This window comes from Pan paniscus, chromosome 21 (genome assembly GCF_029289425.2).
Source record: "Pan paniscus chromosome 21, NHGRI_mPanPan1-v2.0_pri, whole genome shotgun sequence".
Classification (NCBI taxonomy): domain Eukaryota; kingdom Metazoa; phylum Chordata; class Mammalia; order Primates; family Hominidae; genus Pan; species Pan paniscus.
The window spans coordinates 37,124,956-37,145,949 of record NC_073270.2 but is presented as its reverse complement, the minus strand read 5'-3'; the positions used below and the strand labels follow the sequence as shown (position 1 = coordinate 37,145,949).

Genomic DNA, 20,994 nt, shown 5'->3' with positions numbered 1-20,994 from the left:
AAGGTGAAGGAGAAGCAGGCCTGTCTTACATAGTCAGAGCAGAGGGAAGTGAAGAGCGAGACGGTGCCACATACTTTTAAACAACCAGATCTTGTGAGAACTCTATTACAAGAACAGTACCAAAGGGATGGTGCTAAACCATTCATGAAGGATCTACCTCCATGATCCAATCACCTCCCACCAGGCCCCACCTCCAACACTGGGGATTATAATTCAACATGAGATTTGGGTGGGGACACAGATCCAAACTGTATCACCATCTTTGGGTCTGATTCTAATTGATTATTTTTATTCTTGATTATGGGTCATATTTTCCTGCTTCTGTGCATGTCTTATAATTTTAAAATTGTATATATGTCAGAAATTGTAGTTAAGAGAACTATAGAGACTAGAATAGGTGTTATTTTTTCCTTAAGGGAGAGCGTGTCCTTTATTCTGTTAGACAGCTAGGACTGTTGTTAATATACCTCTGCAAGTCCCCGTGGGAGTGTTGGCTCATTCCTGTATTCCTAGCACTTTGGAAAGCTGAGGCGGACCAGGAGTTCAAAACCAGGCTGGGTAACAAAGTGAGACCCTATCTCTATAAAAAATAAAAAATTAGAACAAAATACCTCTGCAAACCAAGACGATAAAGTGTTCTTATTTCTTGTGGTACAAAGTAAGTTGTGGGATTTCAAAGTAATGACTTATTAGATGATAATGAAGGTATAGAGATTGATTATTACAGTTAATAATATAACCAAAGATAGTTTGTAAGAGGACAGTAGAATTACTGAGAACAAATTGCATGAATCTCTGAAAATGAGCATACTTATACCTTGAGCCTTCTACCTTAAAAAATTCTACACAAGAGCACATAAGCACATCTTTCGTCAGCTGCCAGAACAATTATGTCATTATATGTCATGGAGATTCCAGAAAATTCCCCTATACACTTGTGAAAGAGAGAGCTTAAAAAAGTGAAAAATGTTGGGAGGCCGAGGCAGGCAGATCACAAGGTCAAGAGATCAAGACCATCCTGGCTAACACAGTGAAACCCCGTCTCTACTAAAAAAAAAAAAAAAAAAAAAAAAAAAAATTAGCTGGGCGTGGTGGCGGGCACCTGTAGTCCCAGCTACTTGGGAGGCTGAGGCAGGAGAATGGCATGAACCCGGGAGGCGGAGCTTGCAGTGAGCTGAGATTGCGCCACTGCACTCCAGCCTGGGCGACAGAGCAAGACTCCATCTCAAAAAAAAAAAAATTAAAAAATGTCTTATTATTATTGTGAAAACAGTTGTGACATCCCAAACCACCCAAAAGGCACTCCTGGGAGCTGCTGGGGTTCACTAACAGGCAAACGCAGGGATCAGCCAGAGGTGTTTATTGATAGAGTGTGGGAATCCACTGGGAGCTTCATCTGCATTTTCATGGCTTCAGGCTTCAAAGCACTTAAAATGGCCACCACCTTTCTTTTGGCTGGTACTTGGGCTTCACGCAGCACATTTTATTATTTATGCAGTAAACATAGACTCTTTCCTTCTTGGAGCATCTGTAACGGCATTTGCCATAAAGATTCCAGCATCTTTGGGTGCCACCTGACACAAAGCAGAAAGAAGGGAGACAGTGTCAGTCCTAACAAGTAGGCTCCGGATTTGAAAGGTCTGTAAAAGAATGGAAACAGATGAGATAGAAGGTCCCTTGTTTCCCTTGCCTTCGACTCTTTTCATCTATCACTGTTTTTCCTTTACTCTGTTTTTTTGCTCCCCACCTTTGACTGAGAGAGTGACCTTGGTACATCAGCTGAATAAAGCCTTTATGTGTGTGGATTGTCTTTTTTTTTATTTTTATTTTTTTTGAGATGAGTCTTGCTCTGTCACCTAGGCTGGAGTACAGTGGAATGATTCTGGCTCACTGCAAACCTCCTCCTCCCAGTTCAAGGGACTCTCCCACCTGAGTTTCCCCGAGGAGCTAGGACAACAGACATGTGCCACTATGCCTGGCCCACCCTGTAGTCTTTAAGTGCCTTTCTGTGCATGTGCAAGAGGAAACTACCAAAGGCCTGAGGGGGAGAAAAATACCAAACACCAAAAAGAAGTAAGCAGAACAATTCCCAGTGATTGCACAGGTCTGGGAATAGATTGTGTTTCCACCTGCCTGAGTGGAAAGACTCTGTAAAATCTGCAGCATTTAGTACTCAGAAGGCTATTGCCTTAGTAGTGGGGGCTAAATTAACCCTAGACTAAAGAATACCCTGTACCCATCCTAACAAAGCTTAAACGTCAGTCTTGAAAATATTCATCTGATTCCCACTAACTTAGCTGCATGCCAGAAAAATATCTAACACTCTTTAAAGGAGTGTAACAAAATACAGAAACTGAAAGTGTAAAAATATTTTTCAGGCATACAAAAAAAAAAGCAAGAAAATATGACCCATAACCAGGAGAAAAACAAATCAACCAACACAGAAATGACAATGATGATGAAACTAGCAGACAAGGATGATAAAACAGCTATGATAAATACGCTCCAAGTAGTAAAAAAGGTGGAGGAAGCCATGAGCATGATGAGAAGAAATAAAGATGTAAAAAATATTCATGGCCGGGCACGATGGGTCAAGCCTATGATCCCAGCACTTTGGGAGGCCAAGGTGGGTGGATCACCTGAGGTCAGGAGTTCGAGACCAGCCTGACCAACGTGGAGAAACCCCATCTCTACTAAAAATACAAAAAAAAAAAAAAAAAAAAAAAAATTAGCTGGGCGTGGTGGCACATGCCTGTAATCCCAGCTACTCAGGAGACTGAGGCAGGAGAATCGCTTGAACCTGGGAGGTAGAGGTTGCAGTGAGCTGAGATCGTGCCATTGCACTTCAGCCTAGGCAACAAGAGTGAAACTCTGTCTCACAGAAAAAAAAAAAAAAAAATATATATATGTATATATTCACATGGAATAGTTGAGATGAAACATTAAATATTAAATGAAAAACATACTAAGTGAGATTAATAGTAGGTTAGACTGAAGAAGAAAAGATAAATGAACTTGAAGACATAGCAACAGAAATCATCCAAAATGAAACATGGAGAGAAAAAAGATGGGGGGGAAAAAGAGCAGAGTGTCAGTGACCCATGGGACAATAACAAGTAGTCTAACATGCATATAATTGGAATACTAAAAGGAGAGGAGAGGGGAGGGGCAGGAAAAGTATTTGAAGTAATAATGGCTGAAAAATTTCAAGTTTGATGAAAACTCTAAGCCCATAGAACCATGACCCTCGGTGAACTACAAGCTGAATAAAACCAAAAGAGAAGCATGCAAAGGCACATAATAATCAAATTGCAAAATCAAGTGAAAGGAAAAAAATCTTTAAAAAGCCAGAAGAAAAGACACGTTATGTACATAGGAGAAAAGGTAAAAATCCTGGAAGAGGCTGGGTGTGGTGGCTCACACTTGAAATCCCAGCACTTTGGGAGGCTGAGATGGGAGGATTGCTTGAGCCCAAGAGTTTGAGACCAGCCTAGGTGAGACCCTGTCTCTCCAAAAAAATAAAAAAATTAGGCTGGACGTGGTGGCTCACGCCTGTAATCCCAGCACTTTGGGAGGCCAAGGCGGGCGGATCATGAGGTCAGGAGATCGAGACCATCCTGGCTAACACAGTGAAACCCCATCTCTACTAAAAACACAAAAAATTAGCCGGGCATGGTGGCAGGTGCCTGTAATCCCAGCTACTTGGTAGGCTGAGGCAGGACAATGGCGTGAACCTGGGAGGCAGAGCTTGCAGTGAGCCGAGATAGCGCCACTGCACTCCAGCCTGGGCGACAGAGCGGGACTCCGTCTCAAAAAAAAAAAAAAAAAAAAAATTAGCCGGGTGTGTTGGTGTGCACCTGTAGTCCCAGCTACTAGGGAGGCTGAGGTGGGAGGATCGCTTGAGCCTGGGAGGTCGAGGCTGCAGTGAGCTGTGGTCACGCCACTGCACTCTACCCTAAGTGACAGTGAAACCGTCTCAAAGAAAGGAAAAAAAAAAAAACCAACCCAGAAGACTTATTGTCAGAAACTGCGCACTAGAAGATGGTAGAGAGAGATCTTTAAAGTAATAAAAGGAAAAAAGCCCAGAATTCTTTACAGAGGAAAAATATTCTAAAAGTGGAGAAATAAAGACTTTTTCATGTATTTGAAAACGGAGAACATTGATCACTGAAAGCTTTCACTACAAGAAATGCTAAAGGAAGTTACTCAGGCAGAAGAAAATGGTACCAGAGGGAAATCTGGATGTCTACATAAAGGAGTAAAGAGAATCAGAACTGATAACTATGGGTAAATGTAAACAACTTTTGTTCTCAATTAAACATTTATTTTTATTTTTATTATTATTATTTTTTTGAGATGGAGTCTTGCTCTGTTGCCCAGGCTGGAGTGCAATGGCGCAATCTCAGCTCACTGCAACCTCCACCACCCGGGTTCAAGCGATTCTCCTGTCTCAGCCTCCCGAGTAGCTGGAATTACAGGCATGCGCCACCACGCCTGGCTAATTTTGTATTTTTAGTAGAGACGGGGTTTCTCCATGTTGGTCAGGCTGGTCTCAAACTCCTGACCTCAGGTGATCCACCCGCCTCGGCCTCCCAAAGTGCTGGGATTACAGGTGTGAGCCACCGCGCCGGGCCTATTTTTGTTTTTGTTTTGTTTTTTTTTTTTTGAGATGGAGTCTCACTCTGTCGCCCAGGCTGGAGCACAGTGGCGTGATCTCGGCTCACTGCAGACTCTGCCTCCCGAGACATTTCTTTAAAAGATAATTGTTTAAAGTAAAATAACAGCATTGTACTGCGGAGTTCATAGCATACACAGAAGAGAAATGTATGACAATAGCACAAAGGCTGGGAGAGGTGAAATGGAAGTATGGTATACTGTTTTAAGGTTCTTACACAATGTGCGAATTGGCATGTTTTTATTTGAGGTGAGACTGGGGTGAAGCTGTCTGCTGTAAAACTTAGAACTAATTCAAGACCTGGTGCAGGAACTGCACAAGACCGGCCTAGAATATCTCGTCACTCCAGATAGCCAGTGTGAGCCTGTGAAACTGCGTTTGTTAATTAACAAAAGAACAAAGTGCTGAGAAACCCTCTTTTCTCTAATCACAACTATCGGAAACTTTGTATTTGAAATCATATCAGCAAGAAGGAAAGGTTATATTCTTCCCCCAGGAACTGAGCCTTTCAGTACAGAAAAGCAGCCTTCATTTCAAAGCCAGGTGCTGGTGTCAGATAAGGGGTTTTGGAAAACAAAATTCCACAACTCTCCTCATTTTGTACTTTCCATGGAAACAGGATCCTGAATCCGTTTCTCAGCCTAGGCCTGATGTTAATTCCTTTACACTTTGCCCTGTGGCCCTGCCTTGCTTTGAAGTCTATCAGACCCTGCTTCATTTACATTATACTTGAATCTGCCCTTTTCTGTCATCCTACAGTACCCTATTTGTTTCTTCGTTTGGTGACTCCTCCTGCGCCCCCAACCACCCACAGGTCCTTTGGTGTGCAGTTTCCTTTGCTGTGGTAAGTTAATAGATCTGACCGTCAGACTGCTAGTGTGTCCTTGTGGTCTTTATAAGATGGACTTGATCACAAGTAAGCTATCAAAGGTTACCAGGGATATGTAAAATAAGGCTCAAGGGTCATATTAAAGAAGCTCCACCTAGCCACGGATGGGACAATTTCAGTTTCCGTAAGCATAAAGATCGTAATGAATGCAAATTCATTAAATATAGTTAAATCCATGCATTTTTAATGATATAAAAATTATTTCGTCGGCCGGGTGCGGTGGCCCATGCCTGTAATCCCAGCACTTTGGGAGGCCGAGGCGGGTGGATCACCTGAGGTCAGGAGTTTAAGACCAGCCTGACCAATATGGTGAAACCCCCGTCTTTACTAAAATTACAAAAATTAGGCAGGCGTGGTGGCGTGCACCTGTAATCCCAGCTACTTGGGAGGCTGAGGCAGGAGAATTGTTTGAACCTGGGAGGCGGAGGTTGCAGTGAGTCAAGATCACGCCACTGCACTCCAGATTGGGCGACAGAGTTAGACTCCATCCAAACTAAAGAACAAAAAAAATTATTTGATCACAATTTGGGGAGATAGGACAATAGATCATTATCTTGCAGATTCATAAATAAAGAAAAATCATCAAGCCTGTATTCTGTCTTTCCTATATGCACTGTACTGCTAAGAAATCAAATAGTAGACAATGAGGAGTATCTTTTTCATATGACTGTTCCAGCTAAATAAAGAATATCACTTAACAGAATATTATCATTTTGAAATGGCCAAAAAATTAATGGATCTAGGCTTTGAGCATCATTGATTCCTATTGTCCTAAAAGACAGACAACCAGATATTATGTGCCTCCTAATGAAAGAACATATCACCACTGAAAGTTCTGCCAAAATGGGAGAACTTGAGCCTGATCAAACCTCTGGATACAGGTGCTGATTTGCAGGAAATGCAGAGGTCAGAGGAACACATTGAATTTTACCTTGAGTATGCAATCAGCAAAATTTATATTGTGGAAAGTTATAGATCAAATGACTTATGTTTTTTCAACAGATAACTTGTAAAGATAAGAAAGGGATGAAGATGGAACCAGTAAATTAAAAAATTCAAGGAATCTAAAGAGATATCAGATTTTAACAGTATAAATAGGGTGTCTAGGGATGCACCCCTAGCAATGAGACTGTAAAGGAATGCAAAGAACTGATTGCTATAAAAGTCAGGAGAGTGCTTAATTTGGGGGATGAAGACAATTGTGATGGATGGAATAGGTGGAGACGTTTTCGGAGTGACTGTCAATGCTCTGTCCATTGACCTGAGTGGTGGTTACAAAGATGTGCACTTATAACTTCCATTAAGCTGCACACTTGTATTATGTGGTGTGCAGCATCTGTGATTCTGTGTTTTAGTTTACAAAAAGATAAGGAAAAAGCCACCATTTAACAACAAAATCTCAATTTTTAAGAGTGTCAAGAGGAACTATTGGTGAGTGAAAGGAATGACACTCATACACTTTTTTAGCATCTGTGGAGCCTACTGAGCAATAACTTACACATTTTAAAACTATACACAGTCTTTAACTAGCAATTCCTTTCCAGATATCTACACCAGGGAAATACTCACATGTATAGACTGAGAGGCCTATACACTGGAGATAAAACTATAAATGAGTGAGACACCTACCCTCAGAGAACTTCCAGTCTAATGAGGGGAGAAAGAGCCATTAAAAAATAGATACCCAGATATTTGATTAACTAGAGTATGATGAAAATTATAAAGAACGAACTCAGGGTGCTGTGAGGATGTATAATGGAAGGGCAGGTGTCCCACCTAAATCTCATCTCTGCTGGGTTTCTGGGCTTTACACATGTCTCCTGAATTCCCACAATTAACCTAACGGTGAGTATGACAATATTTTGAAAATATTAAAGTGATGCATATTTCAATCCCCTTTAATCATAAAATCCATTGGTTGTCAAAAAGCAGAATTGGGCAGAGTTTCTGGGTTTTGGGGGAATGGTGAACAACAGAACAGCAAACTCATTGCTCAGCTTAAATGAGATAAGGGTTGTGCATGGAAAGACCATTTTAAGGACCAACATTTGTTAAGGAAGTTCAGGGATTTCCAAATTTCAAAGAGCTCCTTTATACATTATTAGATGAACCTGGGGGGTTCAGACAATACCACTTCATCATAAGCTATAGGAGGCTAAGGCTGAGGGTCCGGCTAAAGTAGCTTCCATTTAACCTCTGTCACCACTACCATACCCAACAGGAAGTAGAGGGGAAATACTCTGCCATAATTTCCAGGGAAGCTGGAAGTTTAAATCCAGCTCCCGCAGCAGCAGCAGTGGGCCTGAGAGCCCTGCTAGAACCCATGTCTCATTCTGCCAGCCTGATGGTGGACCCACCGACAAGCTAGGGACAAAGGCCTTTCGTGTGTCTCCTGCTAGCAGTCTACTGGTTGACCTGAACACTCAGGAAGTAGAGATAATTAATGTGAGAAAGGTAGGGGCAAGAGAGTCTCTTGCTATGAATACCCAGATTGGTTGAAAGAAATTGCCAACGCAGAAGACACTTACTCTCTGCCTCTTAGAGCATAGCTCAGGGAAACTGGTAGCTCTTCAGAGAAATTCTTATCTTTAGCATGGATATAGCACTGCATGGTGCTACCTGAAGGGGGATTAGAAATGGCTAAGGGAAGTGGCTGAGCATCACTGTCAGCTCTCTGTTGAATAAAATAGACCCAGAAGGTCCCCAGGTTCCCTTGTCTCTGGCTGAGATAGGAAAACCAGTGAGGGACCTGCCAAGAGTACACCCCTAGTGCAGAAGGCAGTAAGGGAGGGTGTGAACAGCCTTAACTTGGGGACCAGATGGAAGATCTGGCTGAGATGAAGGGTCGAGTCAGTGGGGACCCCAAAAGGGCTGAGAGATTTCATCAGTCATGAAATCCAGTAGTAAGTGCTAGCAGGACGCTACTGACCACATCCAATGAGGGTCGTGATCCCAGAAGTCAGTAAGGGTCCAGCACAGGACCTGACCCCACCTCCTTATGTTCCTATCCCAGGACCCTTGCACTTGCTGTTTTCCCCAGCTTGAATTTCCTTCCCTCCATATCCACATGCTCACACCGGTTGTTCCCTCAGGTCGCAGTGAGACATTCCATGAACAACCCCTTAAAAATGGCAAAGACCTGGCATGGTGGCTCAAGCCTGTAATCCCAGCACTTTGGGAGGCTGAGGCAAGCAGATTGCTTGAGGTCAGGGATTCAAGACCAGCCTGGGCAACATGGCCAAACCGTATCTCTACTAAAAATACAAAAATTTGCCAGGCGTGGTTGCAGGCGCCTGTAATCCCAGTTACTTAGGAGGCTGAGGCATGAAAACTGCTTGAATCCGGGAGGTGGAGGTTGCAGTGAGCTAAGATCATGCCTCTACACTCCAGCACTCCAGCCTGGGTGACAGAGCAAGACCCTGTCTCCAAAAAAAAAAAAAAAAAAAAAAAAAAAAGCAAATGACCTTCCCCTTCCCCTGGTGTTCACTATTTCCTTTCCTGCCTATTCTGCTCACTGTACTCATTATCTGACATACCATATGTTTCATTTATTTTTCAAATTCTTTGGGTCCTCCAGTAGAAGGTAAGCTCCAAGAGGACAGAGGTTTTGCTTATCTTGTTTTGTTCCCAGTTCTACCTCTAGCACCCATCACAGTGCTTGCAACAAGAAATCCATTCAACTGTATTTACTGAATGAAGCAATTAATTATTTGATGACATATCAAGTTACTTTTCCCTGTAACCAGATACTATCCCAGGAAAGAGAAAGGGTGATGGAAGAAAGAGACATGCTGAAAGACTCAACACTTATTCAAAAGAGATTGAATTAGCTTAGAAATCATTTTAAAACAGAAAAGACAAATAATTAACTGCTGAGTTCAGGCCCAGCCCCTATGTGCCTTGTCACCCTGGGTTGTAAGTGCTATTTAACTGTCTCCCCTAGTTTGCTCCCCTGGTGCCATGTCATTTATCTCTGTAGTCCTGCTCCTCCCACCACTAACTCCCACAGTCAGGATGGAAGTTCCTGGGAAAGTTTGGTGAGTTAGAGAAAATAGAGAAGCCATATTTCTTTTGCAGACCAAAATTTCAGTGTGTTCAATGTTGTTCCCTCAACCTGATATTATTACACACTTGATGTTATTGCAGTTTGAGAAATGAGGAAATTGATACTCTGAGCAGCTGAGCTTCTTGTTGGGGCTCACAGAGTCAGAAAATGATGGGGCAGGTTTTAACCTGGGGTCTGGGCTTTCCTCCCTACTCCAGGTCAGTGGTGTTTTAGGGCCTCAGGAAGACACAAGGACGGAGGTCAGCTTGTTTAGGAAATTCACACGTTTCTGACTCTGTAGAAAGGTTAGCCGACAGCCTTAGGGTGGGTGGAAACTTCTGCCAGATGAGCAGGAAGGGATAGGTGGCTCATGCTGGAATTGGTGGGTGGTAGGTCTGACCAGGGTCTTTCTCTGTTTAAACCTTCCCATGGGTCCCTCACCTGGCATTTGAGGCCCACTGAGACCCGGAGCTTGAATGCTTCCTCAGCTTTACCCCCACCTCTCTCCTAACCCACCCCTCCATGTTATGCAGGTCCCCGACACTCCCATGCTCTCTCCCGCATCCAACCTTTGCATAGGCTGACCTCTCTGCCTGGGACACCCTTCTGCTTTCCCCTCTCCTTCCTTTTCTATTTTCGACTCACTTTTTAGGACTCAGGATATCCCTCCAGGAGGACTCTCCTTTCCCTCAGCCTGGGCTGGACCATGTGTAACCAGCCCCCTGGTTTCCCACTGCCACAGCCGTGTCACCCTGGGTTATAAATGCTATTTAACTGTCTCCTCCAGTTAGTTCCCCTGGCACCATGTCATTTATCTCCGTGGTCCTAGCTTCCAGCGCAGAGTCTGGCACAGAGACAGCTAAGTACAAATGAGCTTTCTCTCCCATTAAGGTAGCTGTGATCTTCACAAAGCTTCGTTCATTCTGGGGACTATTTTGCAAAAGGGCCATACCTGCCTCTCCTCTTTCCTGCTTCTCTTGCTCACCCCTCCCACTCCTCCTCACACACTAGGCCACCCCCACATGCTCCCTGGAGCTGGGCAGGAAGAGGAGGGATGGAGCCGCTGAGAGAGCAGCTCTGGATGTTGTAGTTGTCATCTATCAGCTGGCACCTGCTGCTGGTGAGGCGCCTCCTGCCTCCTATACGTGGTGCTAGATGACAACCTGCAGCCCATCCTTCTAGCCCTTGGGATTCCCTGACCAGGCCTTAGTCTCTAAGCCCTGCCCCTTCCTTAAGGAGGTTCAGGTTACCTGGAGTCAGCTGGGATAAGAGCAGCAGCACAGTCAAAGTCAGCAAAAGGAGCTTCATGGCTAAGGCAGCCCAAAGTGAAGCTGCAAGTCCGATGCCACGGCTGAGCTAATGGGAGAAGGAGAGTGCCTGGCCTGTGGCTCGCACTCCCTCAGCTGCCCACGGGTACAGCCCTCACACTCTGACTGGACACACCTCCCTTTGTCATTTAGGTCAGCAGGGACAGGTCAGCCAACAAGGTCCAGGGCCCAAGACTTAATATACTACCTGTCCTTCCACCCAGCTCCAAACTGCCTGAACCCAGTGACCAGCAGGAGGCGCCACAAACACCGGCTCCAGAAGGTCAGGGAAGACGGCAGAGTTTTGAAGAATAAATACAAAGCAACAGGTAGATGAGCTGAAATGGGGTTCCAGCTGGAGGAATATCTGTACAAAGGCTCATGTTGGTGTTGAAAATGAGAAATATGACATAACCAGAGCAAAAACTGAGAGGAAAACGGCAGAAAGAGATGAAGCTCCGAGCACCAGCCTGTCTGTCACAGCCCCCTGCTGGGTTCTAACATGCGGTGGCCCTCCCCCTAGGGTCATCCTTCCCCTTCCTCAGAGATCTGAGAACCAACCACTCAGAATCCTTCTTCTGAACTCGGGTTTTGAAAACTCATTCTTGGCCGGGCACGGTGGCTCACGCCTGTAATCCCAGCAGTTTGGGAGGCCAAGGTGGGTGGATCACTTGAGGTCAGGAGTTCGAGACCAGCCTGGCCAACATGGTGAAACCCCATCTCTACTAAAAATACAAAAATTAGCCAGGTGTGGTGGTGCATGCCTATAATCCCAGCTACTTGGGAGGCTGAGGCAAGATAATCGCTTGAACCTGGGGAGGCTGTGGTGAGCCGAGATCGCGCCACTGCACTCCCGACTGGGCGACAGAGCAAGACTCTGTCTCAGAAAAGAAAAGAAAGGCATCTCTTTCCTTTAGTTCCCTCAGCCCTCGGGTGGTAGCTGCATCCTGTAGTTACTGTTTCTCTGACTGGACCCTGCTTGAAACAGATGTCAAGGGTATAATAGCATACAGAGGGATTACAAGGGAAAAACAACAACAACAACAGTGAAAGCCATTTCTGTAGGGGCAGAAAACAGTCAGTGGGGTTGAAAACTGAAAGGTAAGTGAAACAGTGAGGTCAGCAAGTGTAAATAATTCTTTCTAAAACCCTTACAATGAAGAGAAGAAGAGACACTGGCTAGGAAGGGACTCAGTGGAAAGCCTAGAAGTCCACCTTTCCTGTGCTGTTCATTTTTGGTAAGGAGGCTCATTTCATTTCTTTTTTTTTCTTAATTTTAAAAACTATTTTTTATCTTTTTGTTTTTGTTGTTGTTTTGGATACAGGGTCTTGCTCTGTTGCCCAGGCCTGGAGAAATAATGTATCTGTTGGATTCTTTTCTCCCTAAAAGAAGAGATTTTCCCTCTGCCTGAAATGCCAGGATATATGGAGGATTTTTGTATTGAGAGTGACAGCAGAGTTGAAAATATTGGGTAACTAGTCCTGACACTGCTACTAGCTTTCTATGTGACCTTGGAAGAATTACTTTTTTTTTCTTTCTGGGTCTCAATCTCTTCAATTAAGGATTTGGGGCAGATGTGCAGTAGGGATCAATATATCCATCATATTATATGGTTCTCTATATAAAAGACACAGAAAGTAAAAGAATGCAGCAATCCAGGTTTTCAACACCAAAACAGGGCAAGGTAATTGGGTTTTCAGATAAGGATTCTCTAGGCTGCCCTTATCAGCCCCCAAGTCTCTGAACCACTTATATCACAGGTCTTTTCTCTTGACCCCAACTCCCAAGTACACTGTGTGGGTCTTGCAAAATCATTGTCCATCTCTGGGCCTGCTCCTTGCATAGTCAGTGTAGCAATTTTGCTCTTGTTTTGAAGCCTTTGTAGTCCTCCTGAGGACTCTGGAGTAGCTGTGTATCCACAATGGGCAGGGGATAAGGGAGATGTCAAGGGAGCAGAGGGAGACTTATATGTGCACCTCCAGGCACACCTCAGACATCAGACACCAGGCACACCTCAGACATCATGGCCTGTTCATGGTGAGTCAGAAGGGCCTACTTCTCAACCTCACCAGGAATCAAGGACAAACAAATTCAGATGACAGTGAGGTATCATTTCTCCAATCAAATTGCCAAGAAAAAAAAAAAATATATATATATATAGAGAGAGAGAGTTGGAATCTTGCTCTGTTGCCCAGGCTAGAGTGCAGTCGTGCGATCCTGGTTTACTGCAACCTTTGCCTCCCGGGTTCAAGCAATTCTTGTCCCTCAGCCTCCTGAGTAGCTGGGACTACAGGCACGCACACCACCATGCCCGGCTAATTTTTGTATTTTTAGGCCAGGTGTAGTGGCTCATGCCTTTAATCCCAGCACTTTGGGAGGCCGAGGCAGTCAGATCACTTGAGGTCAGGAGTTTGAGACCAGCCTGGCAGATATGGTGAAACTCCATCTCTACTAAAAAAAAAAAAAATTAGCCAGGCCTGGTGGCATGTGCCTGTAATCCCAGCTACTCAGGAGGCCGAGGCAGGAGAATTGCTTGAACTCGGGAGGTGGAGGTTACAGTGAGCCAAGATCGCACCACTGCACTCCAGCCTGGGAGACAGAACGAAACTCCATCTCAAAAAAAAAAAAAAAGAAAAAAAGTAATTTTCGTGTTTTTAGTAGAGACAGGGTTTCACCACGTTGGCCACGCTGGTCTCGAACTCCTGATGTCAAGTGATCCGCCTGCCTAAGCCTCTCAAAGTGTTGGGATTACAGGTGTGAGCCACCACACTAGCCAAGAGTATTATTTTATTGATGATCCTAGACTTTTCTAGGATGCAGGGAAAGAACGATAGCTTGATCATGGAAATCCAAATCCAAATCCAGACTTCTTGGAAGTTGTTTGTCAATATCAAATCCTTAAAACATGCAGGCCCTGCAATCCAGAAACTTCACTTCTAAGGCTTTGTAATGGACCTTTGCATGCTCAGCAGTGATTTCCTTTTCTTCTAGTGACAGCCCCTTAATTTTCCTTTGGGGAGCCAAATCGCCTTCACTCTCAGCTCAAGATATTCAGGTAGGGTTCCCATCTTGCTTTTAGATTTTGCATTCTCTACTGAGCTGCTAGACTTACCTTTTATTTTTTATTATTTATTTAATTATTATTATTATTTTTTGAGACAGAGTCTCGCTCTGTTGCCCAGGCTGGAGTGCAGTGGTGCGATCTTGGCTCACTGCAACCTCTGCTTCCCAGGTTCAAGCAATTCTCGTGCCTCAGCCTCCTGAGTAGCTGGGACTACAGGCACACACCACCATGCCAGCTAATTTTTTTTGTATTTTTAGTAGAGACAGGGTTTGGCCATGTTGGCCAGGCTGGTCTCAAACCCTAGGCCTCAAGTGATCCTCCTGCCTTGGCCTCCTGAAGTGCTGGGAGCCCCCGTGTGAGCCACAGGCATAAGCCACCGCACCTTTTAAAAATATGAATTTTTAAAGACTTACCTTTTAAAAATATGAATTTTTAAAGACTTACCTTTTAAAAATATGAATTAGATGTTGATTTATCTGATGGCTATCTTTGCACTAGGATACATTCCTACTCTTTCTGCTGGTCTACACGATCTGGTTGCTGCATACTTCTCTGACCTCATCTCATAGCAATTGCTCCTCTCCCACTACTCTTCAGCCACACTGGCTCTCCTTCTTTCCTTTAAATGCACGAATCGTGTTCCTACTTCAGGACATTTGTGCTTGCTATTTCCTTTACGTGTAATATTCTTCCTGATTTTCTTGTGACTGGTTCCTTCCTCCCACTCATGTTTTAGCTCAAATAGGAAACTCCTGGGAGAGTTTTTCCTAACCACTAATTCTGATGTCACAAATTGTCACTCCATATTGACTTTACAGAGCCCCTATTAGATGCTGGTTCTGAAGAATAAACTTTGAAGTCAAGACAGACTTGGGTTAAGTGCTTGTTCTTCCATTTGTGAACTTTCTGACATTGTATAAATTGCTTAACCTCTGTGGACTTAAAGTTTTCATCAGTAAAAAGAGATCTTAAAGTTACCTATTTCACTGAATTATCACAGGGAATAATGTATGTAAAAGGCTTAGGACAATACATGAATTGTTTATGATTAATAAACTATAACATCATAATAATCATTTAATAAATCTGACATGTAGAAATAGTGCAGAAAGCATTATCTTATGACAATACCTGAGAGTTCACCTGAGAAGACTTGAATGTTTAGGGTGGTGGGATCTGGAAGCTTTTTCACTCATGTGTGGCACCTGAAGGCTGGGTTTATCTGGGGCTGTCAACCAAAGCACCCACATGATCCTCCCATGTGGCTTGGGCTTCATGCAGAGTAGCAGGACTTCTTACATGGGATCTCAGGGTCCGAGAGTGAGGGTTACAGCAAACAAACAGGAGATTGTATGACCCTTTTAGATCAAGCCTTGAAAGCATCACTTCTGCTGAACTCGATTGGTCAAAGTAGTCACAAGCATGCCTGGATTCAAGGAGAGGGAAATTTCTTCCCTTGATGGAGGCATATCAAATAATTGTCAATTATGTCTTTTTTTTTTTTAAATAGACTCTCCCTCTGTCTCTCAGGCTGGAGTACAGTGGCATAATCTCGGCTCACTGCAACCTCTGCCTCCCAGATTCAAGCAATTCTCCTGCCTCAGCCTCCCCAGTAGCTGGGATTACAGGCGTGCATCACCATGCCCAGCAATTTTTGTATTTTTAGTAGAGACGGGGTTTCACCATGTTTGCCGGGCTGGTCTCGAACTCCTGACCTCAGGTGATCCTTCTGCCTCGGCCTCCCAAAGTGCTGGTATTACAGGCGTGAGCCACCACATCCGGCCATTTTCAGTTATGTTTTAAAACCACCTCAGACATGTTAGACATTCAAATGGAGGTATCATGTTAGATATGTTAAGAGTCAGAAAAACTTGGAGAGGAGCTTCAGGCTATCAATATAAATTTTGGAGTTTTCAGGGTATAGAGGTATTTAGAACCATATGGCTGGGTAAGATCCAGTAGGTGTGGCCATGCAAGTCAGTTCTAACAGCGGGATGTGAACTGGAGTGATGTGTATGGCTTCCTGGTCATATTCTTACAAAAGGTACCTGCTTGCCCTACATTTCTTTTTCCTTTCCCATTGTTTTGGGGAATCAAGAAAACTGGAGTAGCCACTTATTAAAAAAAGGGATGAAAGTTATCTGTGGAGAATGATAAGCTGTCTCATTATCCCTGGGCTACTTACCTCTGAACCATCATGCGAGAAGAAAATATACTTTCTTCTTATTTAAGTCATTGTATTTTGATTTTTAAAAAATTATAGCAACTTAACTCATACACTACTTGGTTTTTATAACATTAAGTGATGCAACAAGCAGAAAAGAAAGCTAAATTGGGGAACCTTTAGAGGAGACCCCTCTGTGTAAATCTTGGACTTCAAAGGGCTATGACATCAGTGTGAAGGTGAATTAGAAATAAGAATACATGCCCCATTGAGAGAATCATAGAGAAAATGGCCTGTCTTGAGTCTTAACACTGAATAGAGATGGGGGAAGCACTTGTAAATATAATTAAACCCTCACATGGGCTTGCAGACAAAATTCGCATACCTAGATGATACCCCAATCCTTTTTTTTGAGACGGAGTGTCACTCTGTTGCCCAGTCTGGAGTGCAGTGGTGCCATCTCGGCTCACTGAAACCTCTGCCTCCTGGGTTCAAGTGATTCTCCTGCCTCAGCCCGAGTAGCTGTGATTATAGGCATGCGCCACGATGCCTGGCTAATTTTTGTATTTTCAGTAGAGACGGGGTTTCGCCATGTTGGCCAGGCTGGTGTCGAACTTCTGACCTCCTCAGGTGATCTGCCTGCCTCAGCCTTGCAAAGTGCTAGGGTTACAGGCGTGAGTCACCGTGCCTTCTCTCTTTTTTTTTTTGAATGCTGTTACTATTTATTGACATCAAAACAAAACAAGCTGAGACTAAAAGTTGCTATTTATTTATTTATTTATTTATTTATTTATTTAGACAGGAGTTTCGTTCTTGTTGCCCAGGCTGGAGTGCAATGGTGCCATCTCGGCTCACTGCAACCTCCACCTCCCAGGTTCAAGCGATTCTCCTGCCTCAGTCTCCTGAGTAGCTGGGATTACAGGCATGTGCCACTACACCCAGCTAATTTTGTATTTTTAGTAGAGACAGAGTTTCTCCATATTGGTCAGGCTGGTCTCGAACTCCCGACCTCAGGTGATCCTCCTGCCTTGGCCTCCCAAAGTGCTGGGATTACAGGCATGAGCCACCACTCCCAGCCCTAAAAATTGCTATTTAACAGGAACAGACATTGGTGCAGTTTCCTTCCTGGAGAAGAGATGCACTCAGGTCATGAGATCTAAGATCAAACATACACTGGATTGTCAAGAGTCAAACAAGGCCTACATTTTACCTCTTAATAGAAAAAATGTTGAAGACAAAACGAGATGTTTAAAATATTCTTTATGCTAAGCTCATGTAAGCAAACACAAAACTAAAACTAATCCTAAAACTTTAAGACACTGGATACAGAAGTAATGTGACTATTTAAATTTTTGCATCAATGAAAGTTTGTTCTACCCTTCACTGTACTTGTACTAAAAGGACATGCTTGTTGCTTCTACACTACACAAAGTCAACAGTTATCAACAATGCAATAGAACTAGATCAGAACAAGACTTAAAAACGACTCTGTTCCACCCAAATTAAGAAAATTCAATTCAGGATGAACAACAGCTTTTGATTTTAGAACCAGCTCTTATTTTCCTCTCATCTGAGGCTCAACTGGGGAAGGATATGTTTCTTTTTTTTTTTTTTTCTTTCCTTTTTTTTGAGATGGAGTCTCACTCTTCGCCCAGGCTGGAGTGCAGTGGCACGATCTCCGCTCACTGAAAGCTCCGCCTCCCAGGTTCACGCCATTCTCCTGCCTCAGCCTCCCGAATAGCTGGGACTACAGGCCCCCGCCACCATGCCTGGCTGATTTTTTGTATTTTTAGTAGAGACCGGGTTTCACTGTGTTAGCCAGGATGGTCTCGATCTCCTGACCTCATGATCCGCCCGCCTTGGCCTCCCAAAATGCTAGGATGACAGGCATGAGCCACTGCGCCCGGCCGGGGAAGGATATGTTTCTATGCTCATGTGGTTGTTGGCAGCCTGCAAGTCATTATAGGTTGTAAGACCCAGGGTCTCAGTTTTTTGCCAGATGTTTGTGGGAGTGTCCTTAGTTTCTTGTCATGTGTGCCTCCCTAACGTGGTCACTTGCTTCATCAAAGTCAGCAAGGGAGAGGGACTTCTAGCAAGATAGATTATAATCTTATGCAATGTAATCCAGACATTACATTCCATCACCTTTGCCACCTGTATTCTGTTGGTTAACAGCAAGTCACAGATCCTACCTACACTCAAGGGAAGGAGATCTCAAATGCATGAGTAACAGGAGGCAGGGATAAGGGGAAAGACTCCTAGAGTCTCTCCATCACAGTCAAGAAATCATTTTAGAAAGTGATAAACAGGATAGAGTAGGATAAAATAGACAAGAAGACATTGCTTTCTGTAAAAGCAACTCATGTCTCATAGAACTTTTGGTTCAATCAATCAATAATTGAATTCAATGATAATAATTCAATATATGTATATCATATATTATGATTTCTATGTCATTACATATACCATAATATATATATCTTGATCACTATGTAAAAGATATTGTGTCATGGTCAAAAAGATTTTGAAAAACATACCATTAGCTATATAAATAGAAGGCGTAACTTTTAAAATAGCAGAAGGGAAAAGTGGAATGAGAAAAACAATTCAAATATGAGATCAAGAAAGGAGAAAAAAAGAAACACAAAAACATGACTTTTCCTGCCTCCTGTCTTCCTGTCTTATAGTCTGAAATTTCTTTCAAGGCAATAAGGTGGGGCAATCACAGAGCCCACATTGTTTATTTATCATATCTCAAGAAACACTGTCCTCCATTCCTCAATGTCTAATGTTTTAGAAAGTATCGATTTATATTTTCTGCCTGATTGTTTAGTTGTTTCAGGTGGGAAGATCAATATAGTCCCTGTCACTCCATCTTGGTCAAGAGTGAAAGTCCCAGTCCCAGATAGTTTACCCACAAGTTCTACCAAACATTTGTGGGACAAATAATAAATAATAATAACAAAAATTTCACTTCACACAAATTTTTCCAGAGAAGATGAAAAGCCGTATTTCCCCTAAGAAAAATCATGTTTGCTCTCCCAGTTCTTCCAGTGGTTTGAGACACTGGCATACACTTTTTGCCGGATGTGCTTTTCTCCAATATCAGTGCTCAAGACACAGTGAAGCAAATTAAAAAAAAAAAAAAAAAATCCCTGAATGGTGATTAGAGACATCACCACTAAAAAACTACGTTTATAAGCTAGGATTTGTTGTATGCAAATATTTTCTGCCTCTTCTTTTGTTCTGTTTAAAACAATAAAATGCATTTGTATAAATAATGCTTTAAAAAAAAGAAAAGAAAAGGAGTATTTCCCCATTCATTTTATGAGACCAGCATAACTTGACTGTAAAACCTGAAGAGTACAGAATTAGGAAAGCCAATCTCACTTAGAAACATAGATGTGGAAATCTTAGATGGAACACTGGCACAGCAAGTCCAGAAATATGTAAAAATGTCAATACTTTGTGACTAAGTTGGGTTTATCTTAGGAATGCAAGTTGGATTTAAAATTAGAAAATCAGTTAATATTAATATAATTTGCCAAATTAACACTTTCTGGTTAAAAATAAAAAATAATATTAATAGCATTTTAAATTTAAATTTAAATTTAATTTAATTTAATTTATTTTGAGACAGAGTCCCGCTCTGTCGCCTAGGCTTGAGTGCAGTGGTGTGATCTTGGCTCACTGCAACCTCTGCCTCCCAGGTTCAAGTGATTCTCCTGCCTCAGCCTCCTGAATAGCTGGGATTACAGGTGCCCACCACCACCTCACCTGGCTAATTTTTGTATTTTTAGTAGAGATGAGGTTTCACTATGTTGGCCAGGATGGTCTCGAACTCCTGACCTAAGGTGATCCACCCGCCTCGGCCTCCCAAAGTGCTGGGATTACAGGCGTGAGCCACCGTGCCCGGCCAATAGCATTTTTAAACATCACAAATTAAAATAAAATACAATTTATAAAAGCACACCATTGACTTTTGGGTAAAAATAGTGGATTGAATACAAATATTTTTAGTTATTCGCTCCCAAACCCCACTTAAGTGACAGCAATTATAGCAACATTTTTTTAAAAGTCATAAACCAATAAATATGAGGAGAATGAAATAGAGGACACAACAATTTAGAAGATAGAAGGCAGCTGGATGAGCTGGAAATGAGTAAGCAGTCTAAAGAAAACTGAATTAAAACTGGAAGTGGGGAAAACAAAGGACCGGCCCAATTTAAACCCCAAAATAAATAAGAGCTCAGAATCTAGTGGCACCATAAACATCTAGAAATAGGGAGAAATGTGGAAGAGTTAAAATAAGGAGGTTTGGTTGAAATAGTGTTTAAGAATCAAATCCTTAGATACTCTATTCCTTCTCCTTTTCCTGCAGGCAGCCATCACTCTATACCTATCATACTATACTACCCCAATCCTGAAAAAAAAAAAGACTTAACGGCTTTCTATAGCAAGGGTGAAACAGAGGCTCTCTGAACCTGGGGATTCCAAGCATCACTGAAGATAAACTTAGTAAGCAGAAAATGGGAGGATTAGCTGAAGCATGTATATTGGTTGCTGAGAAACTATTTAGCCCCCAGGCTTCATTCTCCACTTAGCTCTCAAAATTCCCAGCAGGAGATTAGCAGAGAAGCAGAAAAGATCCTAAAAAAACTGACATTGGCATTTCTCCACTAAATGGCCCAGTCAAATCACCTTACTGTCAATGTCACAATTGGTAAGCCCCGTTCGTGTGCTTAATCAGCATTTTAGTCTCTCACTCTTAAAAATTAACAAATATCAGCCAGGTGCAGTGGCTCATGCCTGTAATTCCAGCATTTTGGGAGGCCGAGGCCAGCAGATT

At 42.9% G+C, this 20,994-nt stretch overlaps 1 protein-coding gene across 1 annotated transcript; it reads right to left on the bottom strand.

Annotated features, from left to right (window-relative positions):
- Nucleotides 1–462: 462 nt before the first annotated feature.
- On the bottom strand, nucleotides 463–10,984 carry LOC100967439 (beta-defensin 123). Its single transcript, XM_003833409.6, has 2 exons — nucleotides 10,860–10,984; nucleotides 463–1,574 (listed from the first exon to the last, which is right to left on the bottom strand). The coding sequence occupies exons 1-2, from the start codon at nucleotides 10,915–10,917 to the stop codon at nucleotides 1,429–1,431; spliced, it is 204 nt and encodes a 67-aa protein (XP_003833457.1). The 5' UTR covers nucleotides 10,918–10,984; the 3' UTR covers nucleotides 463–1,428.
- Between the last annotated feature and the right edge of the window lie 10,010 nt (nucleotides 10,985–20,994).